This window comes from Pinus tabuliformis, chromosome 1_2, assembly GCF_031772625.1.
Source record: "Pinus tabuliformis cultivar Carrire ecotype Pingquan chromosome 1_2, CPIR1, whole genome shotgun sequence".
NCBI lineage: Eukaryota > Viridiplantae > Streptophyta > Pinopsida > Pinales > Pinaceae > Pinus > Pinus tabuliformis.
Window position 1 is genome coordinate 138,526,906 of NC_142298.1, and position 11,595 is coordinate 138,538,500.

At 42.3% G+C, this 11,595-nt stretch overlaps 1 protein-coding gene across 1 annotated transcript; it reads left to right on the forward strand.

Moving 5' to 3' along the window:
• The first annotated feature begins 1,785 nt into the window (after positions 1 to 1,785).
• On the forward strand, positions 1,786 to 2,238 carry LOC149204908 (U-box domain-containing protein 43-like). Its single transcript, XM_089397242.1, has one exon. The coding sequence runs from the start codon at positions 1,786 to 1,788 to the stop codon at positions 2,236 to 2,238; it is 453 nt and encodes a 150-aa protein (XP_089253368.1).
• The last annotated feature ends 9,357 nt before the right edge of the window (positions 2,239 to 11,595 follow it).

Here is an 11,595-nt window from a genome sequence, read left to right on the forward strand (position 1 = left end):
CATTGAATAATTTCATGTTGCAGCAATGACATTGCAGGTTGCAAGAAGGACGTTTCATGGCAGGAGGAGCACTCAAATCAAGGTCAAAGTAATTGTTCTTGTGCCTTCTACAGGAAGCTCTGTATTTCTATAGGAAACATCCTGTAGAACCTTTGGATGAGCCAAATCCAATTTCAAAAGTGAATCTGATGGTGGGAATCTGTTGATTAGGCCTACAAGCACTTGTGTGTCCATCCCTTGCCTTTCTCCATCATTTTTTCACCTCCTTGTGCTTCTCGTTGTGCTTCTACAGGAACTTCTGTAGAAATTGTGGGAAACTAGGCATGCATTTCAAAAAGTGGTTTGGCAAGCATGGTAGCTTCCTCAAAGGTTCAGAAGTCCTCCTGCAATCTTCCAACTCCTCCTCCATCATCTCCATACCTGCATCACAGCCAAAATTCATTTTGTCATACCATGCAACCAAAATGCAAAGTGCCTTGAAGCAAAAACACATAGAGCAAAATTTGTTTATGCCATAACTTGAAAACCATGCATCCATTTGACAAACCGTTTTATGGGGAATTGTACAAGGTTGATGACAACATGCCTGAGTAGTTTCATGCAATTCCGGTGCACGGTTTCCAAGAAATCAACCTTCATCACCATCAGCCATTTTTGCATTTTCTCTATATACGTGCATCCATTTTAAAACCTGTTTCATGGGGAGATGCACATGGGTGATAGTAGCCTACCCAAGCAGTTTCAGCCGATTCCGATGCACGGTTTCCGAGAAATTGAGCTCTGAAATCTTCAGCCATTTTCCATTTTTCTCGAAATCCGTGCATCCATTGATCACGATTTTGCTATGGGAGATGCATAATGATGGTAGGAACATGCTCACCGAGTTTCAGATCAATCCGATCTACCGTTTGGGAGAAATGGCAAAAATAAGTTCTGGTTTTGTGACCATGCAGCAACAGCAGCTTGAACGGGCAGAGTTGAACGTGGAAACGATTGCACGCAGCTCAGATCCTGCCAGAGGACACCTACACAAGGAAAATCAATCAAAAATCATTAGCCAAGCCTCATTCAATCAAAGGATCCAAGCATGCAGCAACAGGAACAGAGCAGGCAACAGCAAAAAGCTCACGACAGCCATTCAACTTCGAGGTATGTGACTGATCTCATTCTTCTATTGCATAGATTTAATTTGAAAACTGCATGAATTGATGGAATGGTGTAATTAAGCCACGAATATAGCAAGGTTAAGTCAATTGCACTCATCAAGGCAAAAATCACGCAGCATGATCAGTCATTCACGTGAAAATTAAAAAAAAAAACAGTTAGTGTCGGCTGCTTGAACTCCAGTGCAGCAGATCAAGAAGAAAACATACAGTTCATGATAGCCTAACTGTCTGCATGGCCAACACATGTCTCTGCCACCTCACTCCAAAAATCACGCAGAAATCTGAGCGCTCAGCTGAAACTCATAGACTGTTGTTAACTTGCACTTGCATCATGTTTAACTCGAAGTATACATCCTCTGCTTCCACAATCGACTTAACCTATCGTCCTCCGCTGAGTTTCCTACCTGGTTCGAATTTCACTCGTGCATCGGGCTCACTCAAAGGCAGAATCACGTTCTACAGGAAACGGGTGGGGTCTTCTACAGGAAAGTGCAGCAGAGCAGAGAAGCCTGAGTTTCTCTTCATCAAGTTTGGAGCTTGAAGAAAGGTGAAAATAGCTGAGGTGGATCATGCTATTGATTTTATTGTTCGTCCACTTGCACGTGATATTGCAGAGGGTATGAAAGCCGTGGAATTGCTTTTAGAGCTTTCAAAGGATATGGCTGTGTGTGAACAGATTGGCAAGGTACAAGGTTGTATCCTCCTCCTTGTAACAATGTCAAATAGTGACAATCCTAAAGCTGCTAAGGATGCAAACGAAGTTCTGGAGAATCTCCCATACAGTGAGCATAATGTAGTGCAAATGGCACAGGCGAACTATTTCAAGCCCTTGATACAGAACCTGAGAGAAGGGTCTGAAACAATGAAGATTGTTATGGCAAGTAAGTTGTCAGAGATAGGTTTAACAGATCAAAACAACGCTGCATTGCTCAAAGAGGGAGTTGTATTTCCACTTCTTGAAATGATTTCAAATGTTAATTTGAAGTCAAAATTAGCAGCCATTGGGGCACTTCAAAATCTTTCAAGTTTACCTGAGAATGCTTTACAAATGATCCAAGATGGGGTGGTCTGACCCATCTTGGACCTTCTATGCACACCACTGTCAACTATATTTGCTTTGAGAGAAAAAGCTGCTAATACCTATGCAAACCTTGCTATGTCTACAGCATTGCCCCAAAGAACAAATGACACAACAGCTGCATTATTGGGATCTGATGAGATCATATACCAGCTATTATCTTTAATAAATTGGACACCACCTTCAATACATGGAAGCATTGTTCGAGCATTCCATGCCATTTGTTGTGTACCAGCGGCTGTTGAGGCAAGGACAAATTTAAGAGAGGGAGGAGAAATTCAAGTATTGCTTCCCTTTTTGTGAAGCTACATACTCTGAAATGCGAGCTTATGCTGTGAAACTGTTGTTTATCTTGTCTCAAGATGGAGATAAAAGAAAATTAGCAGAACATCTTGGAGAAAAATATATGAAATGTTTAGCAAAACTTATTTCAACATCTTCAAATGAAGAAGAGAAAGCTGCCGCAGTCGGAAAGTATTGTCATGTTAGGAACAGAAATTTGAATCAAAGTTAACGAATGGAAAAACAGTGATTTTACATGACGTGAATCTACCATGAAACAAACTGGAAAGTTCTGGTGTTGTTCTGGCTAGATTTGTTTATTTCAATACTTTCCAAGGGGTTCACAAGGTCTTTTGCAATAGCCAGATTATTCCATGTGAAAGAATTCTTAAAAGTGTGATTCGGTATGAAGTTTTGCTCTACTCCTGGTTATACAGCAGCTTGAAACAAAACTTGGGAATTCTCATTTTTGGCTTGTTTTGAAGCAATTTCAGATTGAAGGGAAATGCTGATTCATAGTAGTGATATGTGAGCAAGTCATATTTTCTCTGCCCTTGATCTATCTTATGTTCTGTTCTGCTTCTGTTATCAATTCTTAGTAGAGTTCAAATCCAAGATTAAGAATGCCATTCGATTCAGTTAAAGGCCTGGAAACACTCTTTCCCATCCAGATTTGGCATGCACTATCTATTCTCAGGCAGTTCATTGTACTTGTGTGCTTTTATAATACATTAGACTTGCCATTCATGTTGGATTCGTCAGCTTTCAGGCAGCACAGTTCAAGGAGAAGGCACCCCCAGCCAAGCAAGCAAAATCAGAGAAAATTGGTTCTACAGGAAGTTAGCAGACTGTTTCTACAGGAAGACAGAGGACTGTTTCTACAGGAAGCCAGCGAACTGTTTCTACAGGAAGTTTGGAAAGAGGGAAGCCAAAGGAGAAGTCGGCCGAGATGTTAGCCAAAGAAGCCACCAGGGGTATCAAAGATGAGGAGAGAGATTGGTTGCTCAGAGGATGAGCAACACTTTCAGTAGGGGGGTGATGATGAACCCCAAAAATGGACAATTATTTGGGCTCATTCAACCTCCTAATTTGACTTAATCCACCATTCTCATTAGTTTATTGCATGTTTTTGATTATATTTATGTTAATAGAGTGAATTTGGTTAGTCATTATGCCAACAAGTCTAATGGGTGCTTTGTGTAGCCTTTTTGGTCAACTTGGAGACAAAATTGAAGGTCTTAATGAGCACTTGGCAGCCAAATTCGTGGGAGAACAAGCTAGAGGATTTGTAGGAAGGTGTCCCCCTCATTTATGGGCCCTTACCTCGAATTCTCCACCATCAGCTCGGAGTGCAAAGGCCACCAAATCAATGAGCACAAGGGCAGCCAAGCAAGTCAAGTAGGACTGTTGTTAACTACAAGTCTTGGGCAGCCAAGTCCCTAAATTTTAGGAGGACTGTTGGGTCCTCAAATTGTATAAATAAGAAGGCTTAGGGCCTTATTTTGGTTAGCTAGTTGGGAGTCAATTTGGTTAGCTAGTTAGCCAGTAGATAGTAGCTAGTAGTTAGTCATTTCATAGCTTTGCTGCAGTCATTTTGCAATTCGATTTTTATGCAATAGACTAGCTTTGCTTTCAGCTCATGTTCAAGTTCTTCTTGTGGACAATTTTGATGTAACTCTTCATTTCTTGATCAATAAAGATGAATCCAGCTTTGCACCAGCTCTAAATCTCTCTTAGGAGGCTACAACTCTTGGGGTTGGGCCCATCTCAAGCGCCCAATACCTCCTTTGATTATCTTTATGTGTCTTTGCTGCATTCTTAGAATAAAATTTGCTATTTAGATCTAAATCTTGTTTTGTTATTTAGTTTGTTTTTTGATGAGTAAAATAGATTTTCATGCTCAGATTTATTTGATAGGTTGTTAACAGAAAAAGCTTCAAGAAAAGGGCCAACAAACATCTGTGGTTTCACCTCTCCCTTAGTGGGATCAGGAGCTGTGACTAGGATGACTTTGCTGCCCACAAAAACACTGACTTTGCTTTACCATGCAATCATTAGTGTTTGTTTTTCATTTGCAGAAGTTGGTTACATGTTCAGAGCTTTGAATGCTTCATTTCATAGTTAATATACATGGTCTCCTTGCAAATAAAGTTGCTGTCCATTCTTATTACTGTTCGCTAGATCATATTAGGGTAGCATAACTAGATCTTTGTTTTTTTGCATGTCTTTGTTTGTTCAGTTTGGAAAACCACTTGCAGAGTACCTATTACCCTTCCTTACCTGCACATACTCCATCCAACCTACCTGCTCCACCCTCTACTTAGAACCCTTGCTTCACATTTGCCATTCGCTCCCAAAACCCTAATTTTTGTGCAACATTGCTTCACTCTCCCTTGAACAAATCCAATCGCTCCTTAGCCTCATCCACCGAGCCTTAGACCTCTTCACATCCCTATTTCACCTCCATACTCACTCCTCCATATTTTTCCCTCCATCCATGCTCCAAAATCCCATTTCAAAACATCCTGTAGAAGAATTACAGAACATCTTGTAGAAGACTTACAGAACTTCCTGTAGAAACCCCTGCAGACTTCCTGTAGAAGTTCATAAACACGGTTGCATGGCCTCCAGACTTTGTGAAACTCTCAGAAAGAATGCTAGGGATCCCTTAGACCCTCTCTGTACCATCCCAACCTTTCCCAAAGCATTTCATCCCTTGATCCATCCCTGCACAGTGGAAAACTAGTTAGAAGCACATGCATGATAATTCCAACAACTTAATCAAAAATACAAAAAGATGTTTTCTTCAGATAGTGATAACTTAGACACATGCATTTTACCTTCCTAGAAGTAATGGCATCTCTTCTCATAGTTTGCATTCTCATTTTTACATCAGTAGGACTAGTTGGTAGAATTAGGGTTTGCTAGGGTTTGCGTTTCTTTTTGGCTTTTAGTTTCTTTCCGCAAGTAGATTAGCTTCCTTTGAGTTAGCTTTCATCCATCAGTTAAAAAGCTTCTTCTAAGAGCTCATAGAAGTTGGCTTGAGCCCCTAGCAGACTTGTGCCAGCTGACCAAGTGACAGCTGTGGCAAGAGCTAGTACTTGTGCATACAGCACCGTCGCTTCGAAGTTTGTTACGAACTACCGGGTTGATAAAATTAAAGAAGGGAGCTCCAGGAGTTGTAGCATTATTGCTACAATACTGGAGCCCACCAGTAAGTACGTTAAATATTTGAACACTTGGATTAAGATGCTATTGTGTGAAAAGCGGGTTATGCGAATAAATTAATGCTTGGGAGTACGCAAAGCGGAAATATCTATAGAAGTAGAAGCAATGAATAATTAGAAAACAATCCCTTAATTTCACCCTCACAAGAGAGCGAGGACAAGATCGCGAAGGTGCCTCTAAGAAGCACAGTCAATTTGATAAGACAATGAATTTCATGTTTACCACCTCCACCCACACCACCACCCGCTTCACCCCCCTCACCTCCATCTCCACCCACTCCACCTCCGCCACCTCCACAGTTCAGTATGGCAAGTGCGATCAAGCTTCCGGTGTTCAGAGGAGTAGGAAATGAAGACCCAGACAAATTCTAGTTCGTGGTAAGAGTAGTATGGGAAGCACAGTACGTCATAGATGATAATATTAAAAAGGCTACGCTGGTGAGCGCGCTGTAGGATCCCACATTAACATGGTATATCAGGCATTCCAATGACCACCCAAACGCAGGAATTGCAGAGATCTAGACTGCGTTGAACAGGGAGTTTAGCAGCCCAAAGTCAGAGACGCAACCAATCATTGGGTTTAAAGAGATTGCAATGCTCCCAGGTGAGACCCTTGGGATTTGGACCAAAGGATGAAGAGTACAATCCACAAAGCCAATATGACATTAACGGATGCACAACATCGCGCATGGTTTGTGGCCTCACTTATGCCACACTTAAGGACGACGTTGTCACAACAAAAACTTTCTACCTAGGCTGAAGCGTTGGAGATGGCAATGAGGTTGCAAGAGACCCCTATACAAGACCCTAGATTGGGAGTTCAATAGATCCACGCGCAACTACAGAATCTATGTTTAGAAATGCAGAGTTTGAAATAGGATAGAGCACCTCGGCCAGAGGTGCGCAAGGAAGTATGGTGCATAAAATGCAAAGGCCAGGGCCACGACAAAGATCACTGTCCAGTGTTCGTGAACTACTTAGCAGGAAGAGGGCCAATGCCATTAAGACTGGAGGCACAGGCGAGGCCAAGCGCGGTGTCTACTTTATGGTGTGTGATCTGCCAAATAAGAGGAAAACATACCATGGATAATTGTCATTTGTTGCAGAAGTATACACAGACGTCCCAACAGTTGTTTTGTAATTTCTGTAGGTCAATAGGCCATGACGAACACATCTGCCGAAGCTATGAACTAATGATGGATCAGACTCCTGCTTATAGGGTGCAGGACGAAACACGAGCCGTTGACCCAATTGTAGGGATGGCATGCGCTGGGTTCCAGGGGCGTGGTCGGCATTGAGGTGGAATGGGACTAGGAAGGGGTTGTGGACAAATAATCTGTTACAATTGCGGAGGGGCAAGGCATTATGCTTGCGATTATACAAACCCGACTAGGATATCATGTTGGTACTATAATCAGTTTGATCATGAGGTAGAAGATTGTCCTTCGCTGATAGCAAAGATGTGTAAAAAGGGTGTACTCCAACCCCCTCCGACATAGAATTTATAGATGATGAGGTCTGAACTGCACGACAAATACCCGAATGTAAACATGATGCTCAGGAGCAGTGTGAAAATGGGAGATGATAAAGGGAAGCAACCAGAAGAAAGCACATGGGTTCACAAGGCTCCTACAAAGGAACTTGAGTTTGATTTAGGACGTGTGAAGGAGACTTTAATGGAAGCTAAGAAGAGCTTCACGGAGGCCTCCACTTCAAGTAGTAAGGATCAACTAGAACCAGGGATGGATCCTTCAATTCTCACTACCTTCCTGGAGACATGTATGAAACTGCTGTGCGAAAAAAAGGCAGTCAAAGGGCTACAGGAACTTATGTAGAAATTTTGAATAATAAACACATATTCAACAGAGATTATCCCGATTATACACTCTTTCGGAATACATGCATAATACATAACCTACTCTACATTGATCATCAATTCAGCAGCATCAAAAACAATGAAACATCAATTGCATGCACACATTAACACAGTATGTATCCCGGGGAAAGCTTACAGCTGAAAACCCCACACTATCTGTATATTAATGATTGAGAACATGTAACATTACATAGTACAATACTCCTCACAAGTATCCAACACTATCTCCACCTGTTACACACAATACAACTCATATTTGATCTCCAAATCTCCTCTGCTGCTTGCCTGCCTCCACTGCAAAATCCTGCAAGAGAATGAATGAGAATGGCTGAACCAAACTCGTTTTTACCTTGGCTGATCCAAAATCACATGAGCACAAGCTACAATTGCCTTGGTATTGGCCCACACTGCGCAATCCTCATTGGCATAACTCAATCCATTGCATGTGCAAATCTCATGCACAACTGATAGTCACAACTCACCCTTTCACTTACCTCTAACACCTGTCTCTGTTGAACTGTCCATGCACTGAGTTAACTGATGTATTCTTAGGTTGCTTTATGAGTTAATAATTACTGAATTAATTAATATTTAATTCACACAACTCATCACTAGTGTATTCTTTATTTAGACTAAATACAACTAGTTCAACTAAGTCAAACTGAACACAACTCCATCAACTCCACATCCAACTCCACATAACTCACATGCATGAGTTCTAACTGAAGTCCTCCATGCAATAGCTCAACTAACACATAAGAAACCACATGATTCCTTCTGTCAGCTTCATGTGCCACATCCGTAGCTCGAACTGAAGTGCTCCAAGAGAATAAGATAATGTTTAGAGTCCAAATATTACTAAGGGATAATAATATTTGACTGTTTCTATTTTTAGCGTGGAAATTAAAAATAGACTCTGATCACTCCGCTATGAACCAAAAATGGAAGTCCATCTACTTTTCCCAACATGACCAATCATCCATAAACAACATCTTGCAACTCATAGACCATGATCCATATGTCTAAAAATAGACTGTGCGCCAAAAATAGCCTATGGACCCACTTAGTGAACGAGACTCCTTTCCACTAAGCTCCATCATCTTGTTGCATTCTCAACACTCCCTCTCAACAAGATATGGATTATCAGAAACCCCTATCCTGCAACTCTGGAATGTTCTGCATGAAACACATTCGCCCGGTCCACTTGCTCCAACAACACTTGGAACAAAAACACTCCCAACTGACCACTCTGTTGGGCTAGGAACATACTCTGATGCTGAAGCTCTACCTACTGTTGACAAGTGCTCCCTCTCTAACATCTGTGCTACTGCAACATCTCCATGCATCTCGCACCATTTAAAAATTCTCTGTTCCACCTAGCACTTTGCAAAACACTTTTGCCTCTCGCATTGCTGCAGCATGCTAGCTATGCGCTGTCCTGGATTCCCTACACTGTCGCTCTCTCTGCCGCTCCATCCGAATCTGTCTCTACCCAATCAGTCAGTTCTTGCTACTCCACATCGGGGCTCCTGTAGCAAGGTCTCATCCAAGAATTTGGGTACCTCAAGGATCCTGCCCCTCCTCCTTGGGACGATCACTCTATATCACCCCACTTCCTACCTGGAGGTATGGCTGCATGCGATCCCTCTGCCCACCTGGCTCGAAGTTTTCCCGTACTGGAGGTCTCTGCATGAGTAGATGTCTCTACTCAATCTCCTCTTAGCTTCCCTTATTGTAGCTACTCCACAACCTCCTGAAGCTGCTGCACCAATCGGGGCTCCTCCATAATCGTCTGAGACTTCTTCTGGCTCTGCATGTTGAGAGGTAATATACGATCCCTCTCAACCACCAAGTCTCCATCAGTTGCCTCACTGCTCAAGCCTTTGCATGCATCTTGAACCTCAAGAGCATACAGGTTCTTGACCCGTGAACCAATCTGCTTCACCTATCTAGTGATGATGTGTCTAAGGAAAACCTTTCCCTTACTGAAGACTACATCATAGCCTCTGTCTTCTAGCATCGCGATCGACACCAAGTTTCTCTTCAGTCCTCGTACATACTTGACATCGGTCAAGGTAAGGCGAGATCCATGCTCCCTCTGAAAAATAACTGTGCCTACACCTGAGACATTATACTTCTCATCATTACCCATCCCTATGAGTATCTGGAGATCTTTCTCCTCCAAAGTACTGAACAAACTTTTGTCACTGGTCATGTGGAAAGAAGCTCCACTGTCAAGAAACCAACTACTTCCCACCATGGATGAAACCATGCATGCGAAGAGTGTAAAATCCAACTCAAACTGTGAAGCAAGTGCCTCACCTTCAGATCCTTCCCCGGATCCCTTCTTGGACTTCTTCTTTGGGCAATTAGTAGCATAATGGCCCAACTCATGACAACGAAAGCATCGCACCTTCGACTTGTCAACCTTCTTCCCATCATTGGAAGAACTGGATTGGGAAAGAGAAACCTTCCTCTTCCCCTTCTTCACCTTAATCGCTAAGGCACAGTTCTCCTCATCATGCATATATGAAGAACTATCTCTGGTGCGCCGTCTAATATCCTCTTACACAAGATCTGACCAAAGTCTCTCCCATCCTGGCAATTTCTCCCGACCATTGACAGAGTCCTGATAGGAATCCCAACTCTTCGGAAGACCAAGGAGAGCCAAGCTCACCAAGTCCTCATCATCGACAGTCACCCCCACACTTCCCAGCTCATCCCGGCATTGGGTGAACTTCGTGAGATACTGGGGCATACTGTCTCCATTCTCACACTTAATGTTTCTGAGTTTATCCTTGAGCGCCAACTTCCTCTGGTCGCTCTTGCTTTGGAATAATTCTGTCAACGTTTTCTAAATCAAATATGGAGAAGCCTTTCCATGGAGGTTGGATACAATGTGATCCCTCACGCCCTCCAACAGAATCCTTCGACACTTTGCTGTCTTCTTTTCCCAATCCCCGACTTGAGCAGCATCAGTAGGTTTTGAGACATCCGCATCTATGAAATCCTTCAACCCATTATCATATAACACTGCCTCCATCCTGTCCTTCCATGCAATATAGTTCGATCTGCCCTCAAGGGCATACTCTAATCGCATTCCGTTGAAAGACATTTCAACTTTGACACCAATAAAACACTGCTGCAAATTCGAATTCCACCAGCTCAAAAAACTCAACCGCTTCTGATCTAAAATTCGTGAGAACAAAGTATTTCTCATACAGAGATCGACTATATGGGCATTCATCGGATATCTCACCTTCCAAAAGAAGGATGAATCCAGAGGCTACCTGGCCCGATCACAGACTCTACCTGAAGAAATAAAATGTAAACACTTTTTGAATAATAGATCTGATGATCAATACAACACTGATATCATGTAGAACTTCTTCTACAAATTATCTCCCTCTGATACCATGTAGAAATTTTGAATAATAAACACATATTCAACAGAGATTATCCTGATTATACACTATTACGGAATACATGCATAATACATAACCTCCTCTACGTTGATCATCAATTTAGCAACATAAAAAACAATGAAACATCAATCGCATGCACACATTAACACAGTATGTATCCCGGGGAAAGCTTACAGCTGAAAACCCCACACTATCTGTATATTAATGATTGAGAACATGTAACATTACATAGTACAATACTCCTCACAAGTATCCAGCACTATCTCCACCTGTTACACATAATACAGCTCAGATCTGATCTCCAAATCTCCTCCGCTGCTTGCCTGCCTCCACTGCACAATCCTGCAAGAGAATGAATGAGAATGGCTGAACCAAACTCGTTTTTACCTTGGCTGATCCAAAATCACGTGAGCACAAGCTACAATTGCCTTGGTATTGGCCCACACTTTGCAGTCCTCATTGGCATAACTCAATCCATTGCATGTGCAAATCTCATGCACAACTGATAGTCACAACTCACCCTTTCACTTACCTCTAACGC